The following is a 14,255-nucleotide window of genomic DNA, read 5'->3' as shown; positions in this document are numbered from 1 at the left end:
TTCATGCTAGTCTTATTATTAAGTTTCAATTTGCTCTTTACAAATTTACCTTATTTTATTGTATTTATGTTTATATTTGGTTATTTTACTATTGTTGTGCTGTTAACAAAATTGGAAGTTTGATGTTAAGCTGTACCTGCTGTATACCACCTTGGGTGAATCTGTTCATGAAGGTGGTTAATTAAATCTCAATAAATAAATATAGTGGGGAATCAAATCTGAGTTACGTGATACTGCGGAGCTCGGTACTAGGTTCAGTTCTTCTGTCACGATCAGTCATATCATTCTCCCTCCTGGAACTGTAAACCAGCAGCTCTGAGTGTGATTTGTAACACAGCCCTAACACTCTCAATCAATACTGACTCAAATAAAGAGTGCTCGACAATACAGCTTCTGCAACACTTCATTAGGAAAAGTGTAATCTAGTCTCAGAAGAAAAAATGAAGAACCCATTGCATGATCTACTAATTCCTCAGTATAGGGAAAGGAAGTGTCCCTTATCGCCATGCTGGGACACTTGGTCAATACTGGCTCAGAGTGGAGAGTGTCCCCTAACACTAACATTGGATCAGAGGGGAAAGGGTCCTATAAAGCCATGATAGGACACTGCATCAGAAATGGATCATGTCTTCTAAGATGAAGTTGAGACACTGGATCAGTACTGGCTCTGAGAGAAGAGTGTCCCTTAACACCGTGCTTGGACATTCGGTCAGTATTGGGTCTGAGGGGAGAGTGTCCCCTAACACCATGCTTGGACATTTGGTTACTATTGGGTCAGAGGGGAGAATGTCACTTAACATCATGCTTGGACATTTGGTCAGTACTGGGTCTGAGGGGAGAGTGTCCCCTAACATGATGCTTGGACATTCGGTCAGTATTGGGTCTAAGGGGAGAGTGTCCCCTAACACCATGCTTGGTCATTCGATGAGTATTGGGTCAGATGGGAGAGTGTCCTCTAAAACCATGCTTGGACATTCGATGAAAACCATGCTTGGACATTCGATGAGTATTGGGTCAGAGGGGAGAGTGTCCTCTAAAACCATGCTTGGACATTTGGTCAGTACTGGGTCTGAGGGGAGAGTGTCCCCTAACACGATGCTTGGACATTCGGTCAGTATTGGGTCTTTGGGGAGAGTGTCCTCTAAAACCATGCTTGGACATTTGGTTACTATTGGGTCAGAGGGGAGAATGTCACTTAACATCATGCTTGGACATTTGGTCAGTACTGGGTCTGAGGGGAGAGTGTCCCCTAACATGATGCTTGGACATTCGGTCAGTATTGGGTCTGAGGGGAGAGTGTACTCTAAAACATGGTTGGACATTCGATGAGTATTGGATCTGAGGGTAGAGTGTCCCCTAACACGATGCTTGGATATTTGGTCAGTATTGGGTCTAAGGGGAGAGTGTCCCCTAACACGATGGTTGGACATTCGGTCAGTATTGGGTCTGAGGGGAGAGTGTCCTCTAAAACATGCTTGGACATTCGATGAGTATTGGGTCAGAAGGGAGAGTGTGCCCTAACACCATGCTTTTACATTTGGTTATTATTGGGTCAGAGGGGAGAATGTTGGTTAACACCATGCTTGGACATTCAGTCAGTATTGGGTCTGAGGGTAGAGTGTCCCCTAACACAATGCTTGGACATTTGGTCAGTATTGGGTCAGAAGGGAGAATGTCGCTTAATACCATGCTTGGACATTCGGTCAGTAATGGGTCAGTGCTGAGCATTCTCTCTCTTCAGCCTTATAAATCACTTCAGATACACTGGAGCGAGGTTCCTTGCTGTTTACTGAACAGGCAAAGAAGAAACTCAGAAAATCGCAAAGATAATCTCAATCTGATTGTTTCTCAAGTGATTGTGTCCCAGGAGCTTTTGATCATATTTAAGTCGGCTGTAGAGTTCTCATTTCTCTCAGTCTGGTGGATGAGGGTGCGTCCCCTGTCCTGGTAAGTTTCTTTCTTATCATCCTGCAACTTAGTATTACATTATCTATGTGAGAGTGGTAGGGATTTGTTGCAGTGATTCCATTTTCCTAAACTTTTCTTACTTCCTGCAGAACCTAATAAAGCTGCTGCAGTTCAGTTCCTGATTTTTCCTGCTTGCTGGAGCCCCTGTGCTCTCTGTATTTTGCTGCAGTCTCCTTGTCTAACTGAGCTGAGATTGAGATCATTTTATTAGCATGACAATTTTATATGGGTTTCCAAAGCAATGCACGTAGAGGTTAAGGTAAAAAGTGGAAGAAGAGGGTGTACAAATTAGTAGAAGTGAAAATAAAATAGAAAGGCCAGTTGAAATAGAATCCCCAGGTTCTGGTTCATATCATCCCAGGTAAGTTTACATTTGCTGGGTTCAGGATCCCACAGATTTGCTATTCCAGCTGCTGTTTCTCCTCTTTCCCCAGGATTAGAGACAGTTTTTCCTGCTCATTTCTTTGTTATTAAAGTCTTTGATTTTCTCTCTCTGCTCTTTGGGAAATATGCATCTCTTCTCTCTTTGCATTTCTGCTTCTAACCTGGGTTCAGGATCCCACAGATTTTGCTTCTCCACCTGCTGTTTCTCCTCTTTCCCCAGGGTTAGACATAGATTTTCTGCTCATTCTTTTGTGGGAAGTCTTTGATTTTTTTTCTCTCTCTCTCTGCATCTTTTCTCTCTTTGGTTTTTGCCCAGTACAGGAGGAAATGCATTTCTGCTTCTAACCTGGGTTTAGGATTCCACAGATGTTGCTGCTCCAGCTGCTGTTCCTCCTTTTCCCCCAGGATTAGAGACAGTTTTTCCTGCTCATTCTTTGTTATTAAAGTCTTTGATTTTCTCTCTCTGCTCTGTGGGAAATGTGCATCTCTTCTCTCTTTGCATGTTGCACAGTGCAGGAGGAAATACATTTCTGCTCCTAGTCTGGGTTCAGGATCCCACAGATTTTACTGCTCCAGCTGCTGTTTCTCCTCTAGTTTGACACAGTTTTTCCTGCTCATTCTTTATTATTAAAATCTTTGATATTTCTCTCTCTGCTCTTTGGGAAATGTGTATCTCTTCTGTCTGCATGTTGCACAGTGCAGGAGGAAATACATTTCTGCTTCTAACCTGGGTTCAGGATACCACAGATTTTGCGCTTCAGTTGCAGTTTCTCCTCTTTCCCCAGGATTTGACACAGTTTTTCCTGCTCATTCTGTTGTGGGAAGTCTTTGGAGGTGACATTCAACCTTCAGAGGTCAGTGTATTTTAAATGCCGCCTGCTGTGGGCTGTTTTATACCTTGATTTTCAGTGCCAGCTTATGTCGATGCTGGCATTGAATATCTGGGTGTAACTGGAGCACTGGCATTTATCCAGGATCTGAAGATATCCATCCTAGTTCCCAGTTGCTAACCAGATAAAAGCCCCCTGTTACCAAGCTGCCCCCAATGCCGACGGAGCCCATTCAAAGTGAATGGCAGCCACTAGTGTGGCTTGATAAAAGTGGTCCGTAGTTAGGCTAGCCTTTTTTCTGTCCTAACTTTATTCAGTTAATTATCCAGTTTATAGGCTGATAATTGCCACTAGCCAGATAAATGTAAACTCCGTCAAGACTCCTTTCCCCGGACCACCTAGGTACTGCCTGGATAATGCTGAGACACTCTGCTCGGATACTTAGTGACAGTATCTGGTTAAGTGTCACTGTATATCCGGGTTTACCTCAGTCAGAGTGACATGACTGTGAGGTTCCCCTCCTGCCCAGTTCATTCCAGATCCATGGGTTCCAGTTCAGATTTTTGTCTGCGTCTTTCTATTTCTGGTCACTTATTGATTATTTGGTGAGGGTCTGTCTGCGTTTTGTGTGTCTTATCTTTGGGACCGTTCTCTTTTTTTTTTTTTTTTGCAGTTTGGGGTTAATGCCAGACCCCAGACCTCCCTCCCATATAATATAATGGGTTGAATGATGTTTTCAAATCATTTTAATTGTAATTTAACTAGGGGGGGTGGAGAGGTTGTATTTTTCCAGGGGTTTCTTTGTTGCACGTGGGTCTCTTAGAGCTTCTTCCTGTGATGTCTGTATGGCTGGTTAAAACTCTCATATATACAGTGGTGTGCTGGAGCAGCCTTTCACGGGCTCGCGAGAGCCGTTTGTTAAGTTTTTAAGAATGTTGGGAGCCGGTTGTTAAAGTAGGCCTCCCCATGGCTATTCTAACAACTGACTCCCAAAATGTAGGCTTGGGCCCCCTCCTGAATTCTCTTTTACTTTGCTGGCAGTGATGCTGGCCCCACCAGCCAAGTAAATAGACTGCTGCTGCTCCCTGCTCCTTGTTTCTGACTCTGAGCATCAGGCTGAGACTTTTCATGCAAGCGCAAGAAGGTTCCATCATGCTGCTCAGAGCCAGAAACAAGCAGCAGAGAATGGTGGCAGTCCATTTATTGGCTGGTGGGGCTCGGCAAGGGTATGCCTAGCGTGCCCGCACAGAGAAGGGGAGAGAGAGACATGTATCCCCCCCCCCCCCACACACACACACACACACACACAAAATTTCAGGGCCAGCTATGCCCAGAGAGAGAGCCCGTTGTTAAAAATTTACCAGCACACCCCTGCATATATACTTAATCTTCGGTCGAGGTAAGTATATTCTAAAGTGTGTTCTATTTCTTCTTAGGACTGGAGGAGTAGCCTAAATGGTTAGTGCACTGGGCTGAGATCCTGGGGAGCTGGGTTCATTTCCCACTGCAGCTCCTTGTGACCTTGGGTAAGTCACTTAACCCTCCGTTGCCCCGAGTATAAAAAAAAAACTTAGATTGTGAGCCCACTAAGGTTGCACAAAAAAGGCAGCAGATCAAACCCATGACCTTTTCTCCTTTGATTATGAAGAATTTGAAATTGTGTTGGAGGGGGGGGGGGGGGTTTTGGTCATTTCTGGAAAATCAGAATCTTTATCTTTTTCTAGGTCTCCAATAGTTTTGATTCTCTTGCAAACCCTCTGAGGTTAGGGTATAATATGACCAGATCATCTGCATATAGCAGGCGTTTGATTTCGTTTTAGTACTGAGGCTGAGGATCGCTCAAATTCAGTGGGGAGATCATTAATGCAGATGTTAATGAGGGAGGGGGCTCAGATCCTTTGTTCTTCTCTGAAGCTTTTTGTCTGCATGTTGTTTATTTTCACCTTACAACTGATGATAAATGTATTGATTTAATGATATAAACCAGAACCCGGAAGCTACCTTTGTAATTGTTCTAATTTCACTTTATTGTTGTTACTGTTTTGTAAGTGATCTATTTCTGTTTTTAGTTTAACTTCTAACACTGAAATGCCAATAAAGTTTATTTGAATGGAACATCAAAGGTTCCCCCCTCCCATTTCAGTTTGCAGTAGTGTTCAGATTGTGGCCAGGATGCCATATAGCGCCAAAGGCTTTTGTAAATTCAACAAAACATGCAGATATTCTCCCCAGGGAGTGTTTTTACATATCTGTTAGGCCGATCCGGATTCTGGGCAGAATTTCGCTGTTCATTAGAAATTTCAGCATTTCTTTAGGGTATTACTGATCACCCAACTCTTTAATTATTTGGCTTAGTGCTCTCTTCTCCCTGTTGCCCGTGGATGGCAAGCTGTGAATGCCTTACGGAGCTGCCACATGTGTGAGGGTTTCGGGGCCAGGCCCTAAATGGGCTGAGGTTGCCAGCGCCAACCTTGGCCATCTCAAGGCAATGGAGGATTAAGCGACTTGCCCAAGGTCACAAGGAACAGCTGTGGGATTTGAACCTGGGTTCTCTAGTTTCCACCCTGCTTCTCTAACCATTAGGCTTCTCCTCTGCCCCTTGGTTTAGTGAGATCCCCAATTTATAATTTGGTGTAATTACTAGAAGAATGCAGACAAAACACTTTTATTTGGGGGGATTCTTTTTGTTTTGTTACTTTATTTTTTTTTTTTCGTTTTTGGAGCAATTTTTAAGTAGAATGCATTCCTAGGACAGAGGGGCAGAATGCCGGCACTTCAGGTGCTGTCTTTAGTTGTCAGATACAGTGCTCTATGTGGAATCTCTCCCGATAGCACACACATGTACACACGAGCCATGAATAGGATGGACTGTTGGGGATTCTTGTGCAGTCTTCCAAAAGAGAGCTTTTCTGAAAAGTGCACATTCTTTATGGCACAGAGAAACAAAATGAAATGTTGTTTGAAATGATAGTACATCCCTGGAAATTAGCCCCTGGCTGTGACTAATGTCTAATAGGGATGTTTGATAAACTTTGAGTGCCTTTCTAGCGGGTTCAAATTCTCACAGCCAGGGGCTAATTTCCAGGGATGTACTATCATTTCAAATTCTCTTGTGTCTCCTTTTGATCTTCAGGATATGATCTCTGGAAGACCCCAATCCAGTTTTTACCATTTTGGATTGCTAAATCTTGTTTGGTTTTGGGGTTACTTATGAGTTCTGTTTCTTCACTCCATCCCGATGGGATGCTTCTCCCCCCTCAGGTCCGCTTGGAGTTTTCCTATCCCAAATTTCATGCTGCCTTTAAGACACACTTGTTTGAAAGGGATTTTGGAGATGCCGTAACCAACGGTGTCGGGAAGCCGCAGAGCCACTGACCCAAGTTCCTTCTGTCTGTTCATTTTTAAACAGGAAAGAAACAATCATACAACAAAAGAAACTTCAAAGGAGGAAAGAAAACAATAAGCCTAAAACTTACGTTCTTTTTCTTAATTATTACATGTTATTTTATAATGTGAACCAACCTGTTATGTTTCCAGGAAGGACGGTATATTAAATTTTACATAAACCATAAACCTTGTGTCTCAGAAGGAATTGCATTTATGGCCGCCTCAATTTCAGGCAGTTTATTCTTGTATTCATGCTTTTTCTGTTTTAGGGTTGTATTGTCATTTTTAAGATTTTGCAGATAAATACTGAATATTTCATTTTTTTTTCTGCGTCATGAACGATGTGCACTAATTGTGAATATTGTACACACTTTTGGAAGACTGCACACAAATCCTCAACAGTGTGTTCTTAGATCTACAGCTCTAGTGAATGTCGTTCCATTTGTATTCATTAGGCCATTAAAACTGTTCCTTTGTTTTTTAGGAAGGCTTAAGTAAGGTGCCTTCCCTTCCCTTGTTGGAGATAAAATCTCGCCCTGTTCAGGTCTCAGAATAGCCTTGCTTTTTGGAAGGCAGCAGTTTCAGATGGAGTAATTGTAAAACATTCAGGATCAAGGATGGGTGGGGTGCAGATTTCAGGATGGTTTATATTGAGCACACAGATATGTCGTGTGGTGTCTGGAGTACATTTTAAAAATATTTTTACCTTTTTTTTTTTAATTGGTGTAATTAATTCTGGTAGCTCAGCCTCTCTGTCTTCTGAATTTTACTGATGTCTCCAGGTTGGTACCCAAGCATCCTAGAACCCACCACAAACTCACGTCAACCGGAATAAATTTCTAGCAGACTTCTGCATGTGCTTGCAGGAACTATAGCGCTAGGACTAATTCCTTCTCTCATCTCTTTTTCCCAATGCCCCTTTTGGGCTCATTTTCGAAAGAGAAGGACGCCCATCTTTCGATATAAATTGGAAGATGGATGTCCTCACAGGGTCATCCAAATTGGTATAATCGAAAGCCGATTTTGGACGCCCCCAACTGCACTCTTTCGCAGGGACGGCCAAAGTTCAAGGGGGCGTAGCGAAGGCGGGACTTGGGCGTGCCTCACCTCGACCCCATAATCAAAAGAAACAAGGACATCCCTGACGAACACTTGGACGACTTTACCTGGTTGTGTTTTCCTTATGACCAAGGCACAAAAAGGTGCCCAAACTGACCAGATGATTACTGGAGAGAATCGGGGATGATCTCCCCTTACTCCCTCAGTGGTCACTAACTCCCTACCACCCTCAAAAAACATCTTTTAAAATATTGATTGCCAGCCTCAGATGTCATACTCAGGTCCATCACAGCAGTTTGAAGGTCCCTGGAGCAGTTTTAGTGGGAGCAGTGCACTTCAGGCAAGCAGACCCAGGCCTATCCCCCCCTACCTGTTACGTTTGAGGAGGAAACAGCAAGCCCTCCAACACCCACCACAAACCCACTGTACCCACATCTAGGTGCCCCCCTTCACCCGTAAGGGCTATTGTAGTGGTGTACAGTTGGGGTAGTGGGTTTTGGGGGGCTCAGCACACAAGGTAAGGAAGCTATGTTCCTGGGAGCAATTTATGAAGTCCACTGCAGTGCCCCCCAGGCTGCCTGGTTGCTGTCCTGGCATTCCAGGGAGACCAGTGCACTAGAAATGCCCTCAAGATCCCCTAACCCTAGCCTCAATGCCACTGTTCGTAGAGCTCTCTCTGAGGCCCTGAGATTCTAACCAATTTACTGCTGGTTCATGAGATATCTCAAAGACCTCTCAAAATCCTTCCTATTTGTTTTACTGCTGGCCCTTGAGCTCTCTCAGTTCTCCTCTGTCCTTCCCCAGCCCCTTTACTGCTAAACCCTAAACTCTCTTGGATATGCCCCAGACTCTAAGGGGCCCTTTTACTAAAGCTTAGCATGAGCTAAGAGCCATATGCCATTTAATGCACACTGTCTGTCAGAATTTACTAAGATTTAGTAAAAAGACCCATAAACCCTCTTATTTAAAGAAACAAATACATGTTTACATATGCCAAATGTAAGATAAGTTCCATGAATAGCAGCAAGGGGACCTTTGAAAACGTAAATCCATGTGTTATTCCGTCCTCTGCCTTAACTCTGTGCTCAGAAAGGGTGGTATAATAAAATCTAATGAACATAAACATAGAGGTCAGGGCAGTTTACAATAAATTAAATAATTATAAAACCAGGAAACAGAAAAGAATTCCATTGATGATAGGAAAGAAACATACGAATCAAGGGCAAGCAAACCTAAAAATTAAAAAAATCATTAAAAACTGAGAGAAAGGAAGGAAGGAAAGAAAGGAAGAAAAAAGAAAGGAAAGAAAGAAATCAAGCAAGCTTAGGAGAAATGAAAAGTCTTAAGGGAAGGTTTGGCTCGAGTAGATGGAGGGAGGTATTCACACTGTTGATCCCTGAATGTTCTTTTACCAGGGGGAAAAGTGGGAAATATTCAGGCAGTCTATTTATTTTGTTAAAGATTTTTGAAAATTTCCCTTCTCATGCATATTAACTTGTAACTGTGAATTATTTTCCGCCAGCCACTTGGTGGCAGTATTTTGTTTTACTGGAAAGGGGGGATATAAATGATATGTTGAATACACAGTGTCCTGATTAGACAGGTCATCTAGGGGTTGGTCTCTTCTGCACCCTCTGAAAAACTCTTCCTCCTCTGATTTCTCTATGTCACATCTTTTCTTTCCACCTTAGTGAGCACTGAACATGAGTGACATGGAGATGGACAACAAAACCCTGGACACGGAATTTCTTGTCTTGGGGTTCTCCAATCAACCAATCCTTCAGGGCTTGTTCTTTGCTGTGTTCCTGTCCATTTACCTGGTGAACTTGATTGGAAACGTTGCCATTTTAACACTAGTGTTTGTTAATTTAGGTTTGCATAAACCCATGTACTTCTTTCTGAGCAACCTGGCTATTTTAGACATCTGTTTAAGCTCCTGCACACTCCCTAAAATGCTGGTCCTTTCTTTAAGAAAGAGCAAGTCTGTTCCTTTCTCAGAGTGCATGACCCAGCTATACCTGATTATGGCTTTCACAAGCACAGAGTTTTTCCTGCTGGCTGCCATGGCGTACGACCGCTATGCGGCCATCTGCAGTCCCTTACACTACTCGATGATCATGAACAAGAGGGTGTGTGGCGTGCTGGTTGCCAGTTCCTGGATGTCCGGGTTCCTTTGTGTTCTACCACATAGTATCTGGATGTGTCTCTCTTCTTTCTGTGGCCACAACACAATTGACCATTTCTTCTGTGACCTCCAGACCCTGCTGAAGCTCTCCTGCAGTGACACTTCAGTCATTGAAATGTTGCTTGTCACTCTAAACATGGGTTTGGCAACAGGATGTTTTCTGCTCATCCTGGTGTCTTACTTTTATATAATCTCATCCATCTTGAAAATCCGTTCTGCAGAGGGCAGGCGCAAGGCCTTCTCCACCTGTTCCTCCCACCTCACCGTTGTTATTATATACTCTATAACTGTCCTTCTGGTGTATGTGAGATCCCGGTCCATGAATACATTACCTGGAGACAAACTCTTTGGTGTATTGTACAATGCAGTGATCCCCATGTTGAATCCCATCATTTATACCCTGAGGAACAAAGAGGTTAAATCTGCACTGATGAAGGGAGCAAGAAGGAAAACAGTAGGTTAAGGAACTTCGATATAGGTCAATGAAAGATGAAGAAATTTGAATTTCTCCGTGAGCATCTTCCTCTATCTCCATCCCATGCCTCTTTTTATCCACAGTAATAACCACATCCTACCCTCACCCCCACCCTATGATTTTTGCACCTACACTAGTAACCATCACCCTTTCCTCTTCTTGTGTAACGCCTCATGGCATTCCTCACCTAATGCCCCTCTTGCGGTGAAAATAACCATCACTTTCTCTTCTTCTATCAATCCTCATCACTCAGGACGCTATGCTTTGAATGACCCATTTTTATGTCAAATTCCAAAAGATGACATGGATGAGAGGCTACAGAGAATAACAAGCTCAGTATTAAGTCATCGCAAAGGGTGGTATCTAATACACTGTTCATTTATTCAATGCCAACTCAAATAAAAGACTTCTACAGCAGGACAGGGTATCAAATCAGTATTGCCAAAAGGAATAGGGCATCATATTGAAACACCGGTTCCGTGCTGACTCCAAAAGAAGAGCATCTCCATCTCTCCATAGCACCACCGAGTCAGTGAGGAGTTTCTCCGAATGCCATTCTAGGACATTGGATCATTACTGACACAAAGCTAATAGCCTAAGCGCATTTACAAGTTCGGGTAAGAGAGAAGACTATCGGTAGCACTGCAAGTTGGTTAAAATACGCAATCTGAGCGGACATAGCTATCATGTTTACTGTTGTACAACTCTCTATGGATATTTGGTCTTTGTGTGTTTTCATGCCTGGTGTAACTTTGTCAACCAAATAAAAAAATTAAATAAAACAAAAGGGTGTTGATTCTAATCTGATCTTCAATTTGTAGACCGCACTAATCCCAGCTGGAGGTTCAAGGCGTTTAAGAAAAGAGCAGCTCAGTCATATTAACGTACAATTAAAATTTACCAAACAATAAGGTATTTTTTATGTAAGTGCATATAATTTGTCTCGGAGCAAATTTGCAAAGGAAGAGTGTTCCAAATGGAACTTGCCCGATAGGAAAACAATGCCTCAAATTGATGCTTAATTCGAATACCCTCGAATGATGGGGATTTCAATAGGAACTGATTGCACTGATTCTAAAGTCACTTAGATAAATACACAATATTCTAAATGAGGTCTCACCAGAGTCTTATACAGGGGCATCATCACCTCCTTTTCCCTACTGGCCATTTCTCTCCCTATTCAGCCTTCACCGTCAACTTTTCTACCTGTTTGGCCACTTTAAGACAACCACATACGATCACACCCAAATCCTGTTCCTCTTTTGTGTACAAAGGTTCTTCACCCCCTAAAGTGTACCATTCCCAGCCCCAAATGTATGACCTTGCATTTTTTATCATTAAATCTTAATTGCCAAATTCTAGACCATTCCTCTAGCTTTGTTGTGTCCTTCCTCATGTTATCCACGCCATCAGGGGTGTCTACCCTATTGCAGACAGCTCTCCAGCAATATTGCTTACAAAAATGTTAAAAAGAACTGACCCAAGAAGTAAACATTCCAGCCACACCACTGATAACATCCTTTCCCTCTGAATGACCTCCATTTACCACTACTGTCTGTTGTCTTCCACTCAGCCAGTTCCTAACCCAGTCAGTCACTTTAGGGCCTATACCAAGGGTGCTCAGTTTACTTATAGTTGCCTAATTCTATGTCTTTCTCTCTCATCCCTATGCATCACCTAAATTATTCTGTCCCTCCCAGCAAAAGTTAGTAGTCATGGCTACCATCTGCAAATGATTTGTGAATCTATCTTTAGTGTCACTGTTCAAGCTCTATGGAACCATTTATCTAATCTCCTCCAGTTGGAACCTTCCTGTTCATTGTTTAAGAAAATTTAAATGCATTTTTGTTTCAGGATGCTTATAAATTTGTGTCCTGATGACAAGGCGGTGGGGATGACAGACCACAGTGAGAAGCAATCTTGAATCACACAATGAAGTCCTTTTATTTTCTCTGTGTGATATGAATGTATATTTTATGTGGATCGCTGTGCTGGTTTCGCCTATGAGCAGTATATCAAACCTTGAATAAATTGTAATGATTTATTTATTTGTGATGAAATACGGCCACTGTCCTAACTTTCCTCCATTGTATCTGTAGTACTTAGCAGACAAGGCTCTTGGGTGTGGGACAGTATCCTAAATAAGTGAATAGTAAAAACCACCATAGGTTACCAGCATCAGGTTTGCTTATTTATTCTGTATTCATCAAAACAGACAATTATCCACCAGCACATGTGGAGGTGCATTGCTTAAATTATGCACGGCAAGAAGAATGCCCCAACAACTCTGAAGGGTCAGTGTTAACTCAAATGGAAGAGAGGGCCCCTAATTCCATACTGGGACACTGGTCGGTACTGACACAGAGGGGCAAGTGTCCCCTTAACACCGTGCTGGGAAAACGGGTCAGTACTGGTTCAGAGGGGAGAGTGTCCCCCAACACCATGCTGAGACATTGAGGATCAGAGGCTCAAGCTCTCACTCCTGGTTCACAGGCATCACCTGCTTTCCCTGAGGAAAGCTCTTCTTCTGATCCCTGAGCAATGGAGGGTGGATGGTTATAAAAGCACTGAAGACATCACATCCTGAAATCACTTGATGTGGAGGTTTAATTCTGTCACACTGTCTTTATCCTGTTGAATGAAGGAAATTCAAAGTTACCTGTACTGGTAGGACATTATCTTAACATGATTTCTCACTGGTACTTTATTGCAGTTTTCTTGTATATTACTTTATCTTATTTCTCTTAGAATAATTATACCTTAGACTGGTGAGTTCCTTAATACCGGTTAGATTTTATTTCTGCAAGATCTGCCAAATGTATTGTGTTCTGGATTGTTCTGGAGGTTTTTCTAAGAGCATTATCTCTCGGCAGCTTTTCTGGAGTCTGTTCTTGAATTTTCAGCCCATTTCTTCTCTGAGTTTTCACGGAGTCTCCTCTGATATTCTCTTTTTTTTTTTGCACTCTCTGTCATTTTTTTTTAGAAAGTCTTCATACTTTTTTTAATCCTTTCGCTCTCCGCAGTTTGCTAGTTTCCTCTCATATATTCTCACTCCCTTCACTCTCTTTATTTTTTTAGAGTTTCTTTCAGCTTTTTCTCTCTCCCTTAGCCCTTTTCACATTCCTAGAGTCTTCTCTGGTATTTTCGCTCCCTGCACGCTCTCACATTTTTCAGTCCTTTTGCTTTCTCACCTTCCGTGAGTCTCTGCATTTTGCTGGTCTCCTCTTTTACACTCTCTCTCTCTCTCTCTGAGCCCTTTCTTTATATATTTAGGGTTTCTTCCAGCATTTTCAGTCCTTTTTGTGCTCTCACTTTTCTTGTGTCCCTGCATTTTGCTGGAGTCTCTTCAGTAGCTCTGGCCGCCCTGTTCCATGCATGTTTCTTAACTCTGCTCTTGAAATTTCAGCCCCTGTACTCTGCGGTTTGTTGGATTCTCCATTATGGCTAAAGGATTAAAGTGTGAAACACCCATCAAAATCGTAGCTCCCCAAGATTAAATAAAAATAATAATACTAATAATAATCTGTCTAGCAGTGCTGTTGAGAACATTTGCTCCTTTTACCCATGTCTGAATTCTGTTTCTCTAGCAGGGATTTTTCTGTTAGTGGCATCCTTCATCCACCCTGGATTTTCCTGTTGTTCCCTTTGATAAGTGGCAGGAACTTTCCAGTGATGCTGCAGAATAATTTTTGGAAAGCCATGCCTTTAAAAATTAGTGTTCCAGACCCTTAAACAAATGATCATTTTCTCAGAATGGAAAGTTTGATTCCTTCTCATGGTAACGTGAAAACATCTGCTTTATCATTTCAGATGTCAGTTGGGTTTTCTGACAACTTCTTTTCCCTTCAACACCCAGAAAAGTTATCAGGAATATGAAATCCTAATGGAGTCCTTTCTAAGGGGCCGTTTTATTTATTTATTTATTTATCTCATTTACACCCCACATTTTCCCAACTATATCAGGCTC

The 14,255-nt window shown here is 42.4% G+C and overlaps 1 protein-coding gene across 1 annotated transcript; it reads left to right on the top strand.

The window, feature by feature from the left end:
• Positions 1-9,331: 9,331 nt before the first annotated feature.
• Positions 9,332-10,276, top strand: LOC115457390 (olfactory receptor-like protein OLF1). The gene has a single exon (XM_030186808.1). The coding sequence runs from the start codon at positions 9,332-9,334 to the stop codon at positions 10,274-10,276; it is 945 nt and encodes a 314-aa protein (XP_030042668.1).
• The last annotated feature ends 3,979 nt before the right edge of the window (positions 10,277-14,255 follow it).

Source organism: Microcaecilia unicolor, chromosome 14 (genome assembly GCF_901765095.1).
Source record: "Microcaecilia unicolor chromosome 14, aMicUni1.1, whole genome shotgun sequence".
Classification (NCBI taxonomy): domain Eukaryota; kingdom Metazoa; phylum Chordata; class Amphibia; order Gymnophiona; family Siphonopidae; genus Microcaecilia; species Microcaecilia unicolor.
Note: the sequence above shows the minus strand (reverse complement) of the source record. Positions and strands in the feature narration are given on the sequence as shown.